Below are 24,546 nucleotides of genomic sequence, written 5' to 3' on the forward strand. Positions count from 1 at the left end.
AAAATGCTAATCTGACTGCCTAGTGTAGTGAAGTAGGGGATGCCACCTTGACCTCATTACCTATATTCGGATTTGTTCCATATACGAACACATCAATAACTCGGGCTTCAGCCTTTTCAGTCAGTACTTCATTACGGATATTATCTTGTCCAAGCACATATGTGTGACATGATGTAGCTTGTATTTGATCAGAGAAAGTTCAAACTCTCGTTCGACTTTTGCTGTAGGATGGATAAACAGTCTCTGTAATAGCTAACTCGTCTTTTGTGGGAATAATGCTCTGCTAACCTGTACTCCTGGGTTTCAGATGTTGGCATTTTGTAACACATTGACAGATTCTACATTTGTGCCTGTGTCATCTGACTGCTTTAATTTTGCCACATTCAGCAGGAAGTCATCCAGCCAAGAAAAATTTCGTCCTCTATCTCAGACATTTTGTAGGAAGGTGGTAACATTCTCACTTGGCTTACTCGAAAAAGTAGGAATGGAAGACACTGCACAGAAAGTGCTGGCAATGTTTGGCATGTAAGTCACGGAATTAACTGCAGAGGCTCCAGAGATGCTTGAAGTGCTTGACTCACCGTCCGCTTAGTTCCACATCTGGAGCAGGGTCTTTGTCTGCTTTAATGTTGTCAGCATTTATGTCATTCTTGCAGCTGATTTGTTCCAGAGCACATATCAACAGGCATGACTACAAAAATATTGGATAAATGTTTTCTTAAGGACCACAAAAAGTTTGACAAAAGAAAAAGGGGTCCATGTACCAAAATGAAAACTAAAACCTCTCCAGAATGGAGTTCAACAGCAGCAGCTTGCAGACAAACAGTAAAAGAGGCGGGTAAGCATGCATGGCAGCGAGACTGACTTTAATTTTTCCAGCATCAAGTGGAGCAGCACAAAGACAGCGGCATTGGCTGGCACCACAGCACAAAGTGTCAACATTGGCAATCGTGCTGTCAGTAGTGCATCCACAGCAAGAGAGGTGCCCTGGACCCTCAAAGAGAGGCTGGAAAACAGCAATCAGCATCGGGGTGGCATGGCGGTGGCTCCAACCCCAGTCATTCTCGATACAGCAGGGACAGCAGGCACTCGAGCATTACTGATGACTGCAGCAATGTGGTAGCAGTGCAGCCTGAAGAATGTGCTTGCGTGGCAAGGGCCCCCTCTGTGGCCGAAAACATTGGTGTACCCCACAGGTGTTTCCATGTTATATGGCAGATGTGGGCGCAACTAGACACCAAGAATGGCTAGGACAAAAACCTTACAGTTTATTCCAGCCCAGTGTAGTCAGATTGTGGGCTAACAATGTGCAGCCAGCTCTCTTCCATAAAATGTTGTGTACACACTCCACGGCTGACAACGGTGTACAGGATTTGCCAAGGGCATGCTTACAAGGTGGAATGTGAGTGGAAGGAAATTGGTAAATTAGAACAAGAAGTGTTTGAACAAATTAGCTGGATTTTATTTTCAGTAAACTACCACTAAGGAGGTACAGGTGTATGATGGCAATGCTGGAAGGCCACTGACAACCAGACTGAGGAGTGTAGTGCCTAACAAGGAAGATCAGGAAGGCATGTATGGTTGGGTCAAGAGCTGGCTACCGAGACAGCGTCTGAGCGATGCATGTGTGCCCTCATTAGTATGTCCTGCATGATCATTCAGAGCCTTTTCCTGAATGGTACCTCGCAAGCATGCCTCAGTCAGCAATGCTTTGGTAAGGTGTTACCTCGTCAGCAGTACTCACTATTAGAGCACTATTCGTGTGGACTGAGCACTGGTAGGTGGCAATATCTAGCAACATATGGTGTCACACCAGTCCAAGCTCAGCCACAACCTTGCTGTAAGGCACAGTTCGTTTACATCAGAAATGAGAAAATTTTTAAAAATTAATTTTTTCCCACCGGTCTACCTTTCCTCCATGCACAATAACTCCCATGGTGTGTTTCAATTTTATTTACTAAATCCAGCTCCAGATAACTTTCAGTCATTGTACAGGCAGAGAAATTGTAGACACTACCTATCAGGTCATATTTGCGACACTGGAAACACTGTTCATTATGCCTGAGAGCATCGGTGATGAGCTTGGTGTCAAAAACATTCCAGGCAGGACATCAACTGCTGTTCATGGTAGGTTGACATAGAAAGAGAGCTAGAATCGTTTGTTGTTGTTGTGGTCTTCAGTCCTGAGACTGGTTTGATGCAGCTCTCCATGCTAGAATTGTATGACTCTGATTTTACTCCACATTGCCTGGAGGGCATTTGTATTTGCTGCTGTGAGTCTTGCCAGTGCCAGGATTACTTACTTGTAACAATACGTGGTCTTGGGTGCACTCTCACAGAGTGAGCTATTTCCTTGTATATCACTGCCAAAGCTACGCCCCCAAGGGGCTCAAGGCTCTATTGTGAGTTCATGATTGATGCACACCAGGCCCAGAGCTGTTGAGGCCTTTTCTTCCTTCCAGGGCTGCATTCCCCTTCCATGCTTCTCCCTCCATGCCTTTACTCCTTCCTCTCTGCCCTCTTCTTCCTATTTCTCTGTGTCCTTGCTTGAGCTGATACCTCCCTGTGTATACCTAGGAGTGGTTCCTTGTCATCTGGGAGCACAGAACTCCTGGCAGTGGCTGTTGGGAGCACAGAACTCCCAGCAATGGTGCTGAGCCATACAGCCTGTGCTGTGGCTAGTTGACACTCACAAGGAGAGCCCATAATCGGAGTGAGTGGTGTCAGGGTGGACACTTTGCATATGAAACACATGACACTTCAAGCTGGCCTTTACTCTGTGGCTGTCTCTTTAGTTGGCAATGGACCATTTAATGCTGCTTCTTACAACCCTGTGGCCTTTCCTTCCCTGTTTACACCCTGGGAGGAGGGCCTGGCTCGCTGGCTTGGGGTGAAATGCTTTCCCTGCTACCTGATCTGCACCAGGACTGATGGGGGCACTTGCACTCCCACCAAGCCATTATTTTTCATGGGAACTATTGAGGACAAGTCTGGCAAAGTGGACTTACTGAATAAGATGCAATCTTGTTCCCTGCTGATGAAAACTTGTTCTGTTGCCTAGTCTGCAATCCTTTGTGTGCATGACCATCTTGGCAATATCCCAGTTTCCATTACTCCTCACCAGTCTTTGAATATTGTTCAGAGAGCCATTTCTCATACATACTAATGAGGCACTCCAGGCCAGACTGGAACATTGGGGCATTCATTTCGTGTGTTGCGAATGGCCATAAGGACAATCCCATTTGTACCAGCACCTTTATCCTGGCACTTGAGAGGGGTACTCTCCCAGAGAAGGGAAATGTTATATGTTACTAGTGTGATATGTAGCTGTAAGTTCCGCCACTCATGAGGTGTTTTCAGTGTTTGCATTTTGAGCACATCTCCCCACGGTACAGCGAACCCTCCATGCAGTGAATTTGGACACCCATTTCATGAGGGAAATCCCAATGTTCCACTACCCATGTGTATTAATTGTCTTGACCATTTCCCCACACTTGTCAGATTGCCCAGTTTATAAGAATGAAATGGAAATCCTGGAATAAAAGTCCCTTTGTTGTTTATCCTACATTGAGACTCATCACAAATATGACTGCCGTCATCCTGTGTCTGTGAAATCTAACTTTGCCTCTTTTATGTCCTTTCCCCCTCATCCTTACCCCAGTTCTGCTACCATCTCCTCTCCCACTCCCCTGTGGCTCCCACACTCTCTCCTCCAGGTGCCTCTCCCTTTACCTGATTATAGAAGTGTCCCCCCTTCTTGGGTGTCTGCCAATGATGGGCCCCCGTGCCAGGTCCCGTTTCCCTGCCGTTTTCCAGACCAGAGGTCTGCTACGACAAGCTGCCCTTGGCACCCACAGTCTGTGTGCCCCAAAGTTGCCTGCTCTCTCTCAGTTCCAGGTCTCACTGAAGCCTCCTGTCTCTCTGGATTTTGCCCTCTTCGACCTGCAAAAGAGAAGAAGGAAAACATAATTCTCAGGACAAGACCCTCTGGTGCCGCAGAAGGTGCCAACCCCCTTCATATCCTGAGTCAGACATCTTGTTCACGGACGTCACACTGTCCTGGTTGACAAGTGGTGATTCGGCAGCATGACCGGTTTTGGTTTGTTTGCTCCCCATTGGATCCCTGTTCCATACTTATCCAATGGGATTGTAATGGGTACTACTGTCACCTTCTGTAGTTGCAGTCAGTTAGTATTTTACTCCACAGCTTGTGTCATTATTCAGTAATCTCATTTTACTGATACTCACTCACCAAACCTTCATGGGTTCCATGCATTCTATCAAGACCGGGTCAACCATTTGAGAGCTTCCAGTGGTGTCTGCACGTTGATCTGCATGGACATTGTTAGTACACGGCCCCTTTGTATCGAACTGGAGGCAGTCACCATCTGGGTCCACTTGGACTCCATGGTCATGGTTTACAGCCTGTATCTCACTCCTGGCAAGCCACCTATGCCCACTGCCCTAACTTCCCTCCTTTAGCAGCTACACCCTCCCTTCTTCCTCCTTCAAACCGCTTGTGGGCAGCATTTCTTCATCTAATCAGGGTCTTCTCACAGGCCAGCTTTTTGCGGACCACAACATGTGCCTTCTGAATGATAGTTCCTCTAGCTATTTCAGTGCCACTTATGGCACATTCTCTGCAGTAGATCTGTCACTCACTTTCCCTCATCTTCTCCCTTCTTTACACTGGTTGCTGTTTGATGACCTCTGTGACTGCGACCACTTGCCATTGATTCTCTCATTCCCTTCCCACCTCCCGATAGCCATGTTACCTTTTTGGGATTTACATTGCGCTAACTGGCTTCTATATATCTCCCGGAACGTGTTTACCAACTCTTTGTCAGATTGGATAAATGAAGTCATCCATGACATGTCCAATACTATTATTTGCCCTGCCTGTGTTGGCATCACCACTCAGCAAGCCCCTTTCGCCACCAGCTGGTCCCATGGTGGAGCATGACCATTGCCATTGCCATTGCCATTGCCATCACCATCCTGGGCCTTGCTCTTCTGGTGGCCCTTTTACAGATCCATTGGTTCTCGTGGAAATGTTCTTAATGCCTTTTTAAGAGACAGTCTTCACTCCTTCCAATCTGATCATGTAAATGTAGAAAAGTTGTGGACTGTCTCCAAAGAGATAGTATCGACAGCAATTGAAAGATAAATACCACATAAATTAATAAGTGATGGTACTGATCCCCCATGCTACACAAAATGGGTCAGATCACTGTTGCAGAAGCAATGAATAAAGCATGCCAAATTTAAAAGAACGCAAAAGCCCCAAGATTGGCAAAGTTTTACAGAAGTTTGAATTATGGCGTGTACTTCAATGCAATATGCTTTTAATAATTTCCACAACAAAATTCTGTCTTGAAATCAGGCAGAAAACCCAAAGAGATGCTGGTCATACATAAAGCAACCAGTGGCAAGACGCAATCAATAACTTCACTGCGTGATGACAACGTTGAAGTCACTGATGACAATGCCACTAAAGCAGAGTTATTAAACACGGTTTTCTGAAACTCCTTCACCAAATAAGACGAAGTAAACATTCCTGAATTCCAATTAAGAACAGCTGCCAAGATTAGAAACACAGAAGTAGATATCCTCGGTGTAACGAAGCAGCTTAAATCACTTAATAAAGGCAAGGCCTCCAGTCCAGATTGTATACCAGTCAGGTTCCTCTCAGAGTATGCTGATAAAATAGCTCCATATTTAGCCATTATATAGAACTGCTCGCTCACAGAAAGATCTGTACCTAAAGACTGGAAAATTGCTCAAGTCACACCAATACCCAAAAAGGGAAGTAGGAGTAATCCGCTGAATTACAGGCCTATATCACTAACGTCGCTTTGCAGTAGGGTTTTGGAACATATAATGTGTTCGAACATTATGAAGTACCTCAAAGAAAACGATTTATTGACATAGCCACCACGGTTTCAGAAAATATCATTCTTGTAAAACATAACTAGCCCTTTATACTCATGAAGTAATAAGTGCTATCAACAGGGGATGTCAAATTGATTCCATATTTCTAGATTTCCAGAAGGTTTTTGACACCGTTCCTCACAAGCGTCTTCTAACCAAACTGCGTGCCTACGGAGTATTGCCTCAGTTGTACGACTGGATTCGGGATTTCCTACCAGAAAGGTCACAGTTCATAGTAACAGATGGAAAGTCATAGAGTAAAACAGAAGTAATATCCGGCGTTCCCCAAGGAAGTATTATAGGCCCCCTATTGTTCCTGATCTATATTAACGACATAGGAGACAATCTGAGGAGCCGTCTTAGATTGTTTGCAGATGATGCTGTCATTTACTGTCTTGTAAAGTCATCAGATGATCAAAACGACTTGTAAAATGACTTAGATAAGATATCTGTATGGTGCAAAAAGTGGCAGTTGACCCTGAATAAGGAAAAGTGTGAAGCCGGTAAGTCATACAAATCTGAAGGCTGTAAATTCAACTAAATACTTAGGGATTACAGTTACAAATAACCTAAATTGGAACAATCAAATAGATAATATTGTGGGTAGAGCAAACCAAAGACTGCGATTCATTGGCAGAACACTTAGAAGGTGCAACAGGTCTACTAAAGAGACTGCTTACACCATGCTCCTCCGCCCTGTTCTGGAATACTGCTGAGCAGTGCGGGATCTGCAAGTGGGACTGACGGGTGACATCGAAAAAAAGTACGAAGGATGGCAGCTCATTTTGTATTATCGTGAAATAGGGGAGATAGTGTCACAGACATGATACGTGTATTGGAGTGGCAATCATTAAAACAAAGGCGTTTTTCGTTGTGACGGGATCTTCTCATGAAATTTCAATCACCAACATTCTGTTGGCACCCACCTATATAGGGAGAAATGATCATCACAATAAAATAAGAGAAATCAGGGCTCGCATAGAAAAATGTAAGTGCTCGTTTTTCTCGCATGCCGTTCGAGAGTGGAACGGTAGAGAGACAGCTTGAAGGTGGTTCATTGAACCCTCTGCCAGGCACTTTATTGTGAATAGCAGAGTAATCACGTAGATGTAGAGGAGAACATCTTGTGTTGTCATCAGCATCAGCCTCCTATCCAGCCGCCTTCCCTCTCTGGATGAAGCTGCCCACTTATGTTTTACTTCTTGTCAGACACAGTTGTAATATTAACTGTTCACTGAATGGGAACGTCTTTTTGTCCTCTTCTTCTCCCACAATTCAGCCACTGTCCCAGATTCCATCCATAATCAGTGGCTTCAACACCTCAGTCCTCCCCATTGACAGTATCTCTGCAGCATATTTCATCTTATTTGGATGCAAGGCATTTTACCCTCTGAATAGATGGCAGCAATGAGATTCCTGTCCTTGAGGCCAGTAAGGATCCATTGTTCCCAATAGTAAACCAGCAAATCAGTCTCATCAACATTCTCTGTAAGTTATTTGGACAGATGATGGATCATTGGTTCAGTTGGGTCCTCAGATCTCAGGCCCTCTTATCTTCTTGCCAGTGTGGCTTTCAAATAGTTTGGTCTCTGATTGATCATCTGCTTTGATTGGAAACTAATGTTCGGCAGGCCTTTTCTCAGCACCACCATCCAGTCACAGTTACCTTCAATCTTCGCAAGGCCTACAACACAGCTTGGCACCATCACGTTTTACTTACACTTCATGAACCGGGTCTTCGAGGCCCTCTCCCAAGTTTTATTCACCAATGTCTGTCCCACTGGTTGTTTCAAGTTTGGGTTGGCAATGTTCTCAGCTCTCCACAGACCCAGGAGAATAGCATTCCATAGTGCTCCATATAGTGTGTCCCTCTTTTTCTCATTGCTGTTAATGAACTTTTGGCCTCCGTTATACTGCTGGTCACACCTGTACGTGGGTGATTCCTGTATCTGGGCTAGTTCCCACTCTATGACCTGTGCAGAGCAACAGCTCCAGGATGCCATCCAGCACACTTCCTCATGGACATTCTCACACCGTTTTCAGTTCTCCCCTCTTAAATCACAGGTGGTGCATCTCTGTCACCATACTAAGATCCATCCTGATCTGGAACTCTATCACGATGCCCAGTGCCTGAATGTGGTCCCCCAGTTCCATTTCTTGGTTCTTCTTTTTGACAACAGGCTTACTTGGTTGCCCCATATCCACCTCCTGAAGATTGGCTGTTTCCATGAACTATCCTTCGCTTCCTTGCCCACAACTCTTGCTGTGTGTATCATTTGACTCTTCTCCGCCTTTATCAGGCCAGTTCTATCCCGTGTGGGCTATTAGTTGTCAGCTTTATGGCTCAGCTGTCCCTTCCACACTGCTCCTTTTGGACTTTGTTCACCAATGTGGTGTCTGTTTGATCACCAGTGCCTTTCTCACTAGCCCTGTCAATAGTCTTCTTGTTGACTCTGGGTCCCTCCCCCCTTCCCCATCCCCATTTCTATTCACCAGTCTCGTCTCCTGGTTCTGTACGCCATTGCTATCCTCTCTTTTCCTACTCCTCCATCCTATTCCATTCTCTCCTCAGCTCTAGAACATCACCTATCCACTGTGTGCTCTTGGGTGGGTTTACCAGTTGGGCTCCGTCTCACTTCTCTGCATCACAATTTCCATCTTCGCTCTTTGTCCTGTTCCCCATGTTCTCTCCATTAATTCCATGACCCTGGGCAGGGATGATCTCTTCCAGAGCCCAAAAGCCTCCATTGCTCCTGTGGTGTTTCATCGTTTGATCCTCTTGCTCTAATGGGAGTTTAGGGATGCTATTGTTTTTAACACTGGTGGCTCTAAATCTGCCAGTTGTGTGGGATATGCCTTCACATCTTCTGTTGGCATGCAACACCATCTCTTGCCTACTCTTTTTGGGCTGTGTACGACAGAACAGTTGGCCGTCTATTGGGATCTCTGCTTTATTAAATGGCCCTCCCTCACCCAAGTTCCATAATGTACAGACTCAATGATTGGCCTTCACCCTATTGCCCAGTGTTTTTCCCGCCACCTGTTGGTCTGCCAACCATGGCCTTCCAACCGATGTTGACTGTGCTGTGTGTTTTGTTGATTTTGTTTGCGTTCCTGGCCATATGGTTATCCAGGGGTAATGAACTTGCTGATCACCAGGCTGGGAGGTGAGGTGGGGCAGCAGACAGCCACATACCCCCATTCCCCTATTTCCCATTCTCTGGGGGCGGATTTGCGGCTTCACGTCAAACTCCTGTTTGTTCAGTTTTGGGCTTACTATTGAAGAACCACCCCCCCTGTCTAATAAACTTCATGCGATCGAGGGCACTCCCATCATGTGGTGTTCTTCCCTGTGCCTCCCCCAGTGGGAATCTGCCATCCTCTGCTATCTTTCTATTGGACATACCCGGTTGACCCATGGTTTTTTACTCCATCATGAGCCGCCCCCTTTATAGTTGCAGGGCCCCTCTCATGGTGATCCATATTTTTCTGGAGTGCCTTAGCCAATTGGCCCTTCACACTGAAATGCCCTCCCACCTCTCTTGTCCTGGGTGTTAGCAGATGTCTCTCACATGGTTATGTCTGCCCTCAGTTTTCTTCGTGAAAATGGTTTATCCTTCCAGATTTAAATACTGACTTTCTTTCTAGAATTGGAGTCCCTTGGTAAGCATTGGCATTGTGTTGGGAGGCCATCATTCTTGTCTTTACGTTGGCCAAGTTTCCCCTCCCTCTTTTTTCCCTACATTTTATCTGGTCTTTTGTGCCATTTTAGTTCCCCTTTTCTTGTTTCTTTTTCCCCTGATGTTGCCCTTCTTGTGTCATGATCATAGTATGATGTGGGGATCGGAATGGGTCAGTGACAGTACTGGCACCCCATCATGTGTAATGCCTTTGGTGTGTGCCCTGCCCTCCTGTTCTTCACTCTTTCTGCCACCCCGACATTCCTTTTACTTCTTCGTTTGCCCATTATCTTTTCTGATTGACTGGGCTGTGCTGTCTATGTTGTCCCTCCCTTAGTTTTTGTCACCTTAGATCATGGGACCAATGAAATCGCTGTTTGGGCCCTGGCCCCTTCCCCCCCCCCCCCCCACCCCCACCCCCACCCCCACCCCCTCCAACCAACTGACCAACCAACCATCACTGCTGAAATTAACATAGAAAATGCAGTATGGTTTTGTAGTGTCATCCAGTTTTATGTTCAGATTCAGAACTGCGGTATCACATATTGATACCACCACATGGGCATCATTACATTGATAACAGAATTCCAAGTTTCCGTTCCATGTCGATAGCGGTTGTACAGGATCGGGCAGACTCAGTGGTGCGTGTCCACAAAGCGACTTCTCCAGTGGCTCCGTAACATGAGCAGCCTCTGCCACTGCAATATAAGACGGACAGTGGCTACTGCTCAGGCCACTTGCACTTGGAGCCTCTTCGTTACAACACCATAGTTCATGCTTTTGTTCAGAGAATCTGATCCTAGTTAACATTGTGGTAGCTCTACTTCTTGCTGTATTCTTTGTTTTGAGTCATTGTATGTTTGGAGAAATACAAGTTAAGTGAATTTCTGTTTATTGTGTTAACTTGTTCGCTAATCATTTCTGCTCCTATACAGCTTTCCTACAATTACAGTGGCCACCCCATTCCATAGCCCACCTCTCCTTATTGTTGTGTATGAAGTTGTACACAGCAAGAACTTTGTGCAATATTGAAGATTATTTCTAAACAAGGTTCTGAGCTTTTTAAAGCCTACACATGAACCTTTGTATCTGAGGCATACTGAATGACACGGCCTTGAATGAGAGAGCCTGTGTAGGATCCTTTACATGTCGCATTTATACTTATGAAGTTACAAGACTGTCTTAAACCATACAGTTCCACAATCCTTACCTTGTAAAATTTAGTAGCCAATATGTGACACTGAAAAAACTGAGGCCTATGGACCTTGAGACTACAGTAATCTGACAACAATTCACACATTCTGGAAAATGGATGAAGCTTATGAAGCAAACAGAAAACATCTTGAGAGGTTCAGGACAAAAATAGTGACTTTTGAATTTCTTGTTCCCTAATGATCATTTTGTGAAGTGAAGGCATAGTTGTCAGGTCATCCTTGCCATTTTGTAAATATGGGAATGAAGCCACAGCATCACTGCAGAGGCCAATGCTGGACATGCAATTAATTATTGCTGTATCACAGAGATTATTGTCTTGATGGTGTCATTTTTCCTGCCACTTCAGCTGTTGTTGGTGTCATTCCTCGTGAGATTTGAGTAATTCCAGGAACACATGATTCATTGGATAATAATGATAATAATAATGTCATGTGGCTAGGCCCTCCCGTCGGGTAGACCTGTTGCCTGGTGCAAGTCTTTTTTTTTAGGTGACGCCACTTCGGTGACTTGTGTGTCAGTAGGGAGGATATGATGATGAAGACAACACAACACCCAGTCCCTGAGCAGAGAAAATCTCCAAACGAGTCAGGAATCGAATCCGGGCCCCTTTGCATGGCATCCTGCAGTGCTGACCACTCAACTATCAAGGCAGACTGTCAGACAATGACATGAATACACACAATGTCATTGCCACTGTCAGAACAAAGCCTCCATTCAAGTTCTTTGAACAAAACGTTAGTTACAGGTTTAGTTCAAGTTGAGAGATGGTGCACAATATGAACTTCTGGTTGGCTGAGGTTGTGCAAAAAGTGAACACTGTGAGTTGGACAGTAAGTCAATGTACGCATTCACAAGAGAGGAGCAACTCTTAGAACATTAATCTATACACTGCATTGGCAATAAACTATCACTGTACAGTACAGCTTAATCTTATTTGTATTTATGCCTCTCTAAGTGTAACCCAATAAATAAGAAAGAAAGCTGCTACTCTGGGAAAAGGTGCTGCTTCCTCATTTATATTAATTTGATGCTGTTTAATTTTATTCATCTTTACATTACTAAGTATAGTTAGGATACTAACCAAAGAAAATGCTTATCGGGAAAGTCTTCCATGACAAAAAGGATAAACATAATTCAAATGAAAGGAATAACTCCAAGATAGTTACTTTTCCATATTATGGTAAAATACCAAAAAAAGTAGCAAATATTTTCAAACTGTAAAATGTTAAACTGAGAACTTACTGAAACAATAATTACTTTCATCTTGTGGTTAAAGCACATTTTTTGTCTGTGTTTGCTTCCAAATGTATAACTATGGAAATACTGTTCCGTCTTGAGAAAACATACATTCTTCTTATTTAACAGGAAAACATGTTTCAGTGAAGTTTCATGATTGTCACTGGGTTCATTTATTTTCTGTCAGAGAAACTGTGAATAAATTTTAAATGATAATTTACACAGTTGTGAGAGAATGGTATTTACAGCCATAACATTATTAACAAAATATATATTCCTTCGACCCCCGTCCCTCTCTTTCAATCCCTCTTTCCATTCCTCTCCCCTCACTGTCTCTACCATACCGTCTTCCCCCTTCCTCACCCTCCCTCCCCCCTTTGCTCTCTCTCTCTACAGTGGAAACACTTTTTCGCTACCAACCCTACCAACCAGACTCAACCAAAGACCAATGTTGAACCCTGTGTGACTCAGTTCACTCCTCCATCCAACTGAGATCCACCCCACCCCCCTCTCCCCACCCACAAATCATCCCCTGTTGACTTTCCAGAATTTTTTAACCTCAAACCTTGCCTCACTATCATTCCCCAAATCCCTCAAAATGCAAACTAGCCTTACATCCTCAGAAAGATTCGCAATCCACCACCTAAAAAATGATCCTGACCGTATAATCCTACCCACTGACAAAGACTCCACCACTGTTTTGAACCACAAGAAGTACTTGGCAGAAGGACTCCACCAGCTGTCAGATTCATCTACCTGCAAATCCTGCTACAGTGACCCCATTCCAAAAATCCAGCAGGATCTCCAATCTCTCCTCAAATCCTCAGGTGCATCCCAGAACCTCTCCCTGGAGTCCATCACTCTCCTCACCCCTACCACTCCCTGCACTTCTACCTTCTACATGCTTCCTGAAGTCCATAAACCCCACCACTCAGGACACCCAGTTGGGGCTCATTACTTTGCCCCCACTGAGAGAAACTCTGCTTTTGTAGATTAACACCTTCAGCCTATCACCTCCAACCTATATTCCTTTATAAAAGATACCATTTCCTCCAATGACTGTCCACATTTGCTGTTCCTTTACCACACATTGCTCTTCTCGAGACTATTGATGCCACCTCCCTTTATACTAACATCCCTAATGTCCATGGCCTTACCGCTATTGAACACTATCTTTCCCAACATCTGTCATATTCCAAACCAATCACCTCCTTCCCAGTTGCCATGACCAACTACATCCTCAACTACAATTACTTCTCCTTTGATGACATTACCTACAAACAAATCTCGGTATGGCTATGAGAACCCGCATGGCACCATCCTATGCCAACTTATTTGTGGGCCATCTAGAGGAATCCTTCCTAAACTTTCAGAATCCCAAACCTCTCACCTGGTTCAGATTCATTGATGACATCTTTGTGATCTGGATCAAGGGTGAGGGCACCATATCCACATTTCTCCAGAATCCCAACTACTTCTCCCTCATTCCCTTCACCTGGTCCTACTCAGCCCATCTAGCCACCTTCCTCAATGTTGACCTCCACCTCAAAGATGTCTATATCAGTCTCTCTGTCCATATCAAACCTACTAACCACCATCAGTACCTCCACTTTGATAGCTGCCACCCATTCCATATCAAGAAGTCCCTTCCATACAGCCTAGCCTCCCATGGCCATCTCATCTATAGTGACGAGTTGTCCGGTTCTCAGTGAGGCCTTTACAGACTGTAATTCTCCCATCGTTGTACAGTAACAGATATCACATGCCTTATCTTTTCAGTCACCCAACATCTCCCCATGTCCCACCGTCTGGCCACAGAGTAGCATTCCCCATGTGACCCAATACCACCCAGGACTGGAGCAACTTAATTACATTGTCTGCCACGATTTTGACTACCTCTTGTTGTGCTCTGAAATGAGAAATGTCCTACCCACTATCCTTCCTGCCCCATCCACAGAGTATTCCACCGCCTACCGAACCTATACAATATATTCGTCCATCTCTACGCATCCCCTGCTCCCAACCCCTTGCCTTATGGCTCATACTGTGTATAGACCTGGATGCAAGACCTGTCCTATACATCCTCCCACCACCACCTACTCCAGTCCCATCACAAACATCACCTATCCCATCAAAAGTAGGGCTACCTGTGAAACCAGTCATGTGATCTGCAAGTTAAGCTGCAACCACCGACAAACTGTGGCCAAGAAACAATTGGACCACCCTGTTGACGAGGACGCTGCTGGGACTGATGACCTCAGATGTTAAGTCCCATAGTGCTTAGAGCCATTTGAACCATTTAAGCACGCTGCCCAACACTTTGTCCCTCATTTCAATGACTGCTTCACAGCTTGTGCTATCTGAGTCCTTCCCAGCAACACCACGGTTTCTGAACTGCACAGTTGGGAAATCTCCCTGCAGTATATACTATGTTCCTGTAACCCTCCTGGCCTCAACATTCATTGTCATTGTCCTCAACCATCCAGCCCCTTCCCTGTTCCCATTCCAGCACTACGAAGCCCTCATTCCACCAATGCATCCAGTTTTTTTACTTGTCTCTTTTTCCACTACCTCACCCCCCCACCCCCCCACCCCCTCCCTTCGTCTAACTTCCTGACTGCACCTAGCTGCCCTACTCTCCAACTTGTCCCTACAAGCTCCCAGCAGCACTTTACCACCCCCCACCCATACCCTGGTATCCATCCCCCTCCCTGCCCCAGCCTCCTTCTTAGTCCCACTTGCTTGTGACTCAGCATCTCCGCTATACGGTGAGTAGTAACTATCCTTTTCATTATATTGTTAAGTGCACTTAATGCAATAGAGGTGGGAGGGGGACAGCAAAAAATGAACAAGTCAGAAAATGAAAGATGAGGAAAACTAAAATGGAGACGAAAGCAGTAGTTACCATGAAGAAATGCTGAGACAGAAGAAATCAATGTAAATTAAGGCCAGGTTGGCTCGCATACTGGAGAATGACAGTTCAAACGTGCATCCGGCCGTCCTGATTTATGTTTTCCATGATTTCCCTAAATCACTGTAGGCAAATGTCCTGTTGGTTCCTTTCGATCTTGTGCTCTGTCTCTAATGACCTTGTTGTCGACAGGACGTTAAACACTAATTTCATCCTCCACGAAACTGATAACTTAGTGGTAGACATGGTGATGGAAAAGGCTGAACAATGTTTCAATAACAGCTGGTATATGACAGGTTGTTTCCCAGGTGGCTCTCCTTTTGATAGTATATGTTTTGCCAGTTACAGGACTGGTACAGGTGGTGGTAGGAGAGTGCATAGGGCAAGTCTTGTAGCAGCCATAGTCACAGGGGGATAGGAGCCATAGAGTAGGGAGATGGGTGCAGAAGGAGCGTAGGGTCTGACAAGGATATTTTGGAGATTGGGAGGGCGATGAAAAGCTATTCTAGGTGTGGTGTGCAAAATCTTAGATAGAATGCACCTCATTTCAGGACATGGTTTTAGGAAGAAGACAAATGGTGGAGGTGCATGGTTTGGGTAGGGTAAGAAGTTCTATGGATTGAAGTGTTAGTGCTTGTGAGAGTCCTGAGGTTTTAAGGTGAGACTGCAGGTTGTTTGAATCACAAGGATGGGATCTTGATGTCAGATGCAGCATGTAGAGGTGTCAGACAGGTAGCGTAGCTCTTCTCTAACATACTTCTGTCAGTGAAGTACCACAGTGGTAGATCCTTTGTCTATTGGGTAGATAATGATGGAGTCACAGTGTTAAGGGAATGCAGAGCCTGGAGTTCTGCAGAGGACTGGTTAGGATCATGTTGTAGCGACCTGAGGGAAGGTTGTGAATCATTGCTGGATGTGAGGAATTCTTGGAAGGATGATTTTGATGTCAGGGTTCACTGACAGGTTTGCTATTGGAAATGTTTTGAGATTGGTTTGCAAAGTGTCATTTCCAGTTAACATTATGTGTGAAGGAAAGTAGGTCCTTCAACAAAGCAGCATGGTTAAATGTAGGTTTAGGACTGAAAGTGAGACCCTTGGATAACACAGATAATTCAGCAGGGGGGAGTGCTTTAGACGAGAGATTGAGAACACTGTACTCTTGTGACTGGTTATTGTGATTATCATTTGTTATTGGTCTGGGAGGCAGTGGTCAAGGCTGGGGGGATGTTAACAGAGGTTGGCCAAGCTCGGTTTATGGGAGAGGAGTGGTGGTTGATGGTGTGACTGTTTAAGGAGCTGCAGAGGGACAGGAAGGGAAACACTACTGGTGTAGTTTAGGAGAAGGTGGGATATCTTCTTGAGGTGAATCCCGGCATGTTGTTGCAGTTTTAAGTTAGCTTGGTGGCTAATACCATAAAAGGAAACATGAGGTGCAGATAACTGCAGGATTTTGTTGGAGGAGAGAAGTCTGGTGAAGTGGAAATCAACAGGTGAAGTATATATATCACAGATTAGATGGGTAAGTGCAAGAGATTTCTATATTTGAAACTGTAAAATAGCCTGCTTCAGAGTAGGGTTACATCCAGAAACAGGGACTTTCAATGTTAGGCCTTTGGGAGTAACCATCCCACAGGCTCCAAAAGCTTGCATATGTATAACTTTACATGTATTCTCCTTCTGCCTCTTGGTGAGTAGATTTTTTATCTATCCAGTTACATTATATCATCAAAAATTGTTTATTTTCATTGTTATGTATATCAATATCTGTGTGACTGTTGGACACTTGCAGTACAGCTGATATTTTGCTCCAGTTTGTCATCTGCAATTAATCAGAATTCCTTAACATTATGTTGCATATATGGTATTTATTGAAATGTTAGGCCAAGAATGAAACTATTTCTCCAGTTTACTAATTTCACATCATGGCATAAAAAATAAAATTTGCGTTTGAGAAATCCAGTGTGTACAAAATCAGTGTGCTATGTAAATAGCACAAACGGGAAGAGCCTCTACAACTGGATATAATGAGCATAAAAATGCTTTCAGTCTTAAGAAATCAAATGTAATGGCGACTTACTCAGAGATATCAAAGACGACCATCAAGTGCTGAATCTGCTAGAAGAGTTTGAAATTACAACCCACAACAAAAAGTACATTAATGTTCTGAATTAACAAGCTGCTAGTGATGTAAGTGTATTATTCAGCAGGTCTAGAACTTTATTTTAACTCTGATAACTTGATATTCAAATAAACTCAGTGTAGCTCAAATCTTCATCCCCTTACACAAGAAAGGCTCTATCCGGAACTGCTCCAACTACTGAACTATTGCCCTCATATCTCATGTAAGTAAAATTTTGCTCTACATCATGAACCAACGTTTGAAGCCGTACATTCAGCTTCACTTATCCACACAACAAGCCGATTTTGTTGAAGGGAAAGGAACTTGTGAACAGATCCTCAACATAAAACAAATAATAGAAAAATCGAGAGAGTTCTTTGTTCCTGTTTTCATCTGCTTCTTTGAGTGTAGGAAAGCCTTTGACTGTGTTGTCTGGGAAAAGTTGTGGCAGGTGCTTGCAGAATTTGGTGTCCCACCCCACTTGATAGCATTGATCAAAAGTCTGTACAGTATCACTTCGCATCTGTAAAGAAGTGCTCAAACGTCTGATTCCTTCAGAGTATCAAAAGGTGCAAGACAGGGTTGTGTCCTATCCCCAAAACTGTACAACATCTATGTAGTAGTAAGTAAAGCTCTTTATGGTTGGACCAAAGGCATCTCAATTGGTGGGAGAACTATCAACAGCCTTTGTTTTGCTGATGACCCTGTGCTTTTAGCCAACAGTGAAGATGAACTTGCTGAGCTACTAACAAGAATAAAGGACATTAGTCTAGCATATAGATTAGACATCAATGTCAGCAAGTCCAAACTCATTATAATTGATCTAGAAGAACAGCTCCAGCTCACAGGTCAATTAAAGGAACTGGAAGTCGTGCATTCCTTCATCTATCTTGGGTCAACCATGTGCAGCATGGGAAGTTGTCAAGATGAGATAAGAAGAGAGATCATGCTAGGGCGAGAGGCTATGAAGAAGCTCACCAAGATCTGGCAGAGCAGAGCAATAACAAAGAGCACAAAGATCCTGCTAGTTGAAACACTTGTGTTTTCTGTCTTCTTTTATGGTTGCAATACATGGACACTCAAGGCCAGAGACAAATAGTGCATTGATGTGTTTGAGCTTTGGTGCTGGCATAGGATGCTGTGCATAAAACAGACCAAAAGAAGAACAAATGTGTCCATTATTGAACAACTTGATATCTCCAGACACCTCTGTTTTCGAGTTACCAAAAAAATTCTCCTGTTCTTTGGCCATACTGTGAGAAGAGATGGAGAAAATCTATAGAAAATAATCTTGCAAGGAAAGATCGAGGGCATTGAGACCAAGAGAAAGATCAGTGGGGAGATGGATGTATCAAATCAAGAAGAGCTCCGGTCTACCTCTTCAGCAGGCACTAAGAGAAGCTGGCAACAGTCCGGGATGGAGACGCTTGGTTCATGGAATCATGATGCTCAGCAATGAAAGACTTATAATGATGATGATGATGATGATGATGATGAGCTCAAATCTTGTAGCACAGGCCAAGATGATAAAAGCTGATACAGTGGGATTTGTGCTAAAGGCAGTGGTCTGTTGAAACCAAATCAGATGAAGCCAATTCATCTGATATTTTGTGATGTGATTGGATTGATTTTATTCATTTTGTGTAAGTTGTCGGTGGTTTCCCCTGTTTGTGCCTGAGGATGAGAGCAAAATCACTCAAAATGTGGCATGTGTATCATAAAGTGATCGACATTATTGAATATTGTGGCGGAAGCTGACAACAGAAAACTGTTTACATTGCATTGCTACTTGCCTTGTAGCTACCAGTCTTTGATGTCATAAGGTTTATGTGAGCATCATAAGTACTGTCATTAGTGTTCACATACAGGAAATATATGATCACCTTATCGTGCACATACAGAAACTTCCTGTAAGATTAGTACTTAGAGGAAGAGAAGATGATTGTTAATTTCAGTTGAGGAGTAGGGCCATAGTATCTTTGTCCCTTTTTGCACTGCATTTTTTTTGTGGAGGCCATAGGTCCTAGGTACAGTACCTTCGCAATGTGTGGATACAAAGTGGTGATACAAAAACAAAGATTTCACCTCTCTAAAAGTCTCAGCTCTGCCAGATGTGGCCAAAACCTATTCAGATTTCATTGGAATGGGGGAGCCATTTTAAATGTTTAAATGTGAGGCTTCTCTTACTTACCTCCCCCCCCCCCTTTTCCCCCCTTTCTTTTACCATTATGTTTCAATGGGTGGGATTTTTCTTGGAGGTTGTATGGTTCCCTCATGCACTTTTTGAATTCCAAATGCTGTGAAATTACTACATACCTCAAAGATATAAGATGTACATAACCTTGTGTCTTATTTATCATTTATATTGATTTTAGTTTCCTTCCACATTTTGGCCTCTTGGGGATGGCTTTCATAGTTTCTTCTGTAAGATTGACTGTTGGTGTTCCTACTTTTAACTTGTTAATTGCTGTTAAGTGGTCTTGAGTTAAGATCAGGTGCCATTTTGTAACTACACATGTAAATGTAATTGGTACAGAAAGGCAGCTTTCTGTCATCAAATGTTTCAATATATTATGAGCAAATCACAGTGTAGATCATGATTTTTAATTGTAATTACCAGTTCTAGCCAAATTAAGCAATCTTAAAAACCAAACTCCAAAAGAAGATTGTAGATACCACCAGATCACCTGGTGTATGACATTACAACAATAGCATGTCGTTATAAAGAATGTAAAGACATCCATGACCTAATGTTTGTGATAGCTACCACACTTTCCTATTTCAGATCTGATGATAGCCTAATTTGGTAAAAATATAATTGCAATAAAGGAATGTGATCTAGACTGTGCTGTGTTCATGAAATACCACTGCTTGTACTGTTCATTTGACTGACTCTTATACATACCATTTCCTTTGGGAGCCTACATCTTTAGGGCATATGTAAATGTTATGGAAAGTACACAAGGGTGTAGGGTTTTATACACTTATCTTCCACCACTATGTGAAAAGTGTTTTGTAATGTATAGGTCTTCCACTTTCTTTTCCTCCACAAACATTGAGCATCATTGTTCATATTTCATTGACAGACACTTGCCACAAGTTGCTTACTCTTTGCTACTCATTGTGGTATGGCCACACTTCTGACACCTGAAGTAACACATGGAATTGAGGATAAATTGTTTTACCCCAAGGTATAAAAAGCTATCCATAATATAGTCAGGCTGAATGAGTGAGTTGAACATAATGATAATTGCCAGTGTTTCCTGCAATTCACAAACAGATCTGTTTATAATGTTTTTAACTTCAAAGTGCAGTAGAAATAGCCACATACGGAATGATGAAAACTTGCATATACTGTTAGTGTGTGGAGCCTGTCAATAAAAATTCATTGGATATACAAGGAACTACACAATTTCCTTTCAAGTCCTTCCAGAATGGCTAGAAAATGTGCCACTGAGTAATCACCAGCTTATGTGGTTCCCAAATGATGAGACACCGGTACACTTTGCACTAAATACTAAGAACCACCTTCGTTATTTGGCCAACAGTGGATTAATGTTGGTCATCGTACCCCATGAGCAATACCTGGCTTGATAGCAATGGATTTCAGTTTGAGAGTCACATGAAGAGTCTAGTTTTTGAGGTTCTCATTGTTTCTTTCATGGAGACTCTGTTGCTGTGGTTGTCATAATCACTGAAGATGTACCCCAGTATCGTGGAGTTTTTGAGTGAATAAGGTACTACTGTACAATTTGTCATGATCATGATGTCCATCATTTTAGAAACAGGTGCTATGCTGTATGGTGACAGAGTTATCACCTTATGCTTTGTTTTGTAAGTTTTTGTTATGTGCTACTCTACATGTGATAACACCCTACCATTCTTTTAGTTAAACTGTGATGGTGGAAAGGCAAGGCATATTTTACTTATAAAGGTGTGCAGGTATTTTCAGTGCTTTATAGTCACAAAGGAATTGAGGAAACAAACTGAACAAGCTACTGTGGAACAAGCCACTTGAGATGAAAGGTTCCATACATCAAAATACTCGGCAAAAAATAAATGACCCTTCTTTGAAAGTTTGTAGGCAACATTCAGATTCCTCTTGTCATATCACATATTCAGACTGAAGTTTAGTTATTTTATTTATAATACTATATTAATTTTATCCATCGTATTTGCATTACAAACATTTGTCATGTATTTGTCTTTAAGTGATAACAGATTGCCTTATTCCAATATCCTCTCTCCAATGTTATTTGTTAGAAGTGTAGCAACTTTTAGCCATGAGAAATCTATGTTCCTAGACATTTTTTAATTTAAATGTATTAATAACACTAGTCAAATTCTCTATTTGCAGGCGCCATAATTATGTCTCATGATCTATTTGCAGCAGTAAATAAATAAACCTACACATCTATTTGTGTAGTGCAAAAAATACTATATATTATTTTATCATTACTTTCTTTTTCTTTCCTTAGGTGCAAATGTCAACTATTCAAATGGTCTAACAGGGAGCGGACCACTACATGAATCAGTTGAATATACTCGTGACTCTGATTTTCAGACATTTGTTGAAATGGTCAAAGTCCTCCGATCACATGGTGCTATTTTAAATGCACACTCTTTAACTGGTGGTGACACTCCTCTTTTTAGAGCCATTCTTTTGCAAAAATATAAAGCTGCTGCTCTCCTGATAAGACTTGGGTCTGATGTCAACATGTGTGATGTTAATATATGTGGTGTAGATCTTGTTACTTTAGCTAGAAAAAGAAATCACTTTGGGCTAATTCGTATGTTGATTTATGCGGGTTTTAATCTGCATCAGAATTTTCCTGAAATTGAACCTCCAAATAACCCTGATGCATTGGACCTAGATTCTATTGATGGTTGGATGAAATACATGAAATATAATCCAATGCGTCTCACAGATCTCTGCAGAATAGTTTTAAGGAAACAAATGGGAGAGAGAGTTTCTGAGGTTGTGTCAAAGTCATTTTTGCCGCAAATATTGAAGAGTTACATGATGTTAGAAGATGTATTGACATAGCTGTTGTTAAATGAGTGATCTGTTATTGGTCTATGTACCTGGAGTATAATAAAATCACCATTAACTTTAATAAAAATATTTAATTTTGACTGAGTTTTTGAGTGCACGTTAGCATTAAGTGTATCATATATGACATCAGTATTTTGTATCTATAAATGTTCACATTTAGTAAAAAAATTGTTGAGCTCTTTCGGGGAAGAAAAGATGATAGATGTTCGTGTGTTTTTGTATATACCAATTGTACTTTATTTCTGTCACTGGAACTAGTCATCTCAGTTTCCTTGAAAAACCTCTGTGCATAGCATAATGCAATAATTTTAATTTGTGCCATATCATTTTAGGTCCTTTAATGGTCACAATTACATGTTATCAGTTTAGTTTTGCTTGAGAAGAATCACATCCTGCCTCTTTTCTATCGGAGTATTAAAGGGTCGAAACTGGTGAATGTTCACAAAGTGTTCTGCACAGTGTTAATTCCTAAGAAAGGTTTTATTTTCAAACTATTGCAACATTTTGAAAATTCACTGCCATAAATACTAAAATAACGTTTGCAGTTGCTGGTGTGAGTTACAAAACTTGTTCACCTTAGAGCTGCACCATGATGTATATTGTTAGAAATATGAAATAGTTCCTGAACATAACACAAGTATTATGGATGAGATGCTATTTTTGTCATGTTAGCGGTGTTCCTCTATTGCTTACACCATTATTTAATATTCCATATATCCTTTTTCTTGCTTTACAGTCACATATTTGTCTTGTAATTTATAAAGGAAATTCATGGAGAATAATTGCGCACTTGTTTACCTCGTTTGCACACAGCACAATTAAAATAACTTTGCTATAAAGAATAAATTATCATCATTTGGTTCCCAGCCCAGTGCAAGCCTTTCCAGTTTCAGTTTGGATGTCAATTCATTTAATCATCTTCTGCAGTGCTTGTTATTTGTCAACATACAAACAACATAAAAAGCATTCATCCATTCTGCTTCATCGTGCCTTTTCATTTTGCTTACAGTTTAGTATCTGCATCAGCTTGAATAAAAAATCTTGTCTTCTCCCAAACATCATGTTCAATATTAACAATAAATCTGTCTTAAAAAGTTGGCATGTGTCTTGATCTTGATTGTTGTCTTTTGTAATTTTATCCCTCCCAGTTCACTTTGAATGTGATGTGGGAGTGGATCCAGCATAATGACTGCTTAAGTGTTATCTTTAACGGTACACTTCAGCCTCTGATTACCCAGTTGGATTTCTTTTGTACCTCCAACTGTGTGTGATTATGTTAAATTTGATTGCTGACAGTAAATTGTTCATTGTGTGTGAATTAATGTCCATATCAAAACTTGTGTATTCTATCGAAGAAAAAGTCATGGCTGATGTTTTTGAAGAGTTTGTTCAAGGCTATCAGTACAGTGTCTACCAGAGTTGTGTTAACTATAAAGAAAGCAGTGATGTCCCTCTTAGTGGAGAGATGGCTTTGAAAATGTTTTACCAAGTGCACACAGGTCTTTATATGTTCAGGATGACAGCTTTCATCTCATCGGCAATGCATCTGGCTGCTACTTCATAATCCACATTGATCAATGCAATGGGGTGACATTGATCTATTATGCAAATAGAATCTTTGTCCAGGATTAATATTACTGTATCACATCCCAAGAATAGGACTGAATCTCAATTGATACCCTGTCTGTCCCTGGCAATTTTGTAGTTGCATTGGCTTTTGTGATAATTGTTATGAACAAACATTCATATTTGGCTGATGTCCAGTTGTAACAAAAGATGTAATTTCCATATTGTAGGTACTATTTATTACCTTTTTCATAGTTAGTTATTGCCACCAAATATTTTGGACATGCATTTAAACATTTTTATATACTTGAAAAATGTTCACTTGTTGTTGTTGTGGTCTTCAGTCCTGAGACTGGTTTGACGCAGCTCTCCATGCTACCCTATCCTGTGCAAGCTTCTTCATCTTCCAGTACTTACTGCAACCTACATCCTTCTGAATCTGCTTAGTGTATTCATCTCTTGGTCTCCCTCTATGATTTTTAACCTCCACACTGCCCTCCAATGCTAAATTTGTGATCCCTTGATGCCTCAAAACATGTCCTACTAATCGGTCCCTTCTTTTTGTCAAGTTGTGCCACAAACTCCTCTTCTCCCCAATTCTATTCAATACTTCATCATTAGTTATGTGATCTACCCATCTAATTTTCAGCATTCTTCTGTAGCACCACATTTCAAAAGCTTCTATTCTCTTCTTGTCCAAACTATTTATCGTCCATGTTTCACTTCCATATATGGCTACACTCCATACAAATACTTTCAGAAACGACTTCCTGACACTTAAATCAATACTCGATGTTAACAAATTTCTCTTATTCAGAAACGCTTTCCTTGC

The 24,546-nt window shown here is 42.2% G+C and overlaps 1 protein-coding gene across 8 annotated transcripts in view; it reads left to right on the plus strand.

Moving 5' to 3' along the window:
• Positions 1-24,546, plus strand: part of LOC124776204 (ankyrin-1-like) — a 202,433-nt gene that overhangs the window by 174,739 nt on the left and 3,148 nt on the right. For 6 of the 8 annotated variants that reach the window (XM_047251041.1, XM_047251038.1, XM_047251042.1 and 3 more), the window contains one exon: positions 21,571-22,229. The exons of 1 other annotated variant lie outside the window; for it this stretch is intronic. In XM_047251041.1, coding sequence (XP_047106997.1) covers positions 21,571-22,139 — 569 coding nt within the window. In that variant the 3' untranslated portion in view covers positions 22,140-22,229. Of the gene's footprint in view, positions 1-21,570; positions 22,230-24,546 lie in introns of those variants that run through there. One more of the 8 variants, XM_047251043.1, reaches the window with a different exon arrangement.

Source organism: Schistocerca piceifrons, chromosome 2 (assembly GCF_021461385.2).
Source record: "Schistocerca piceifrons isolate TAMUIC-IGC-003096 chromosome 2, iqSchPice1.1, whole genome shotgun sequence".
NCBI lineage: Eukaryota > Metazoa > Arthropoda > Insecta > Orthoptera > Acrididae > Schistocerca > Schistocerca piceifrons.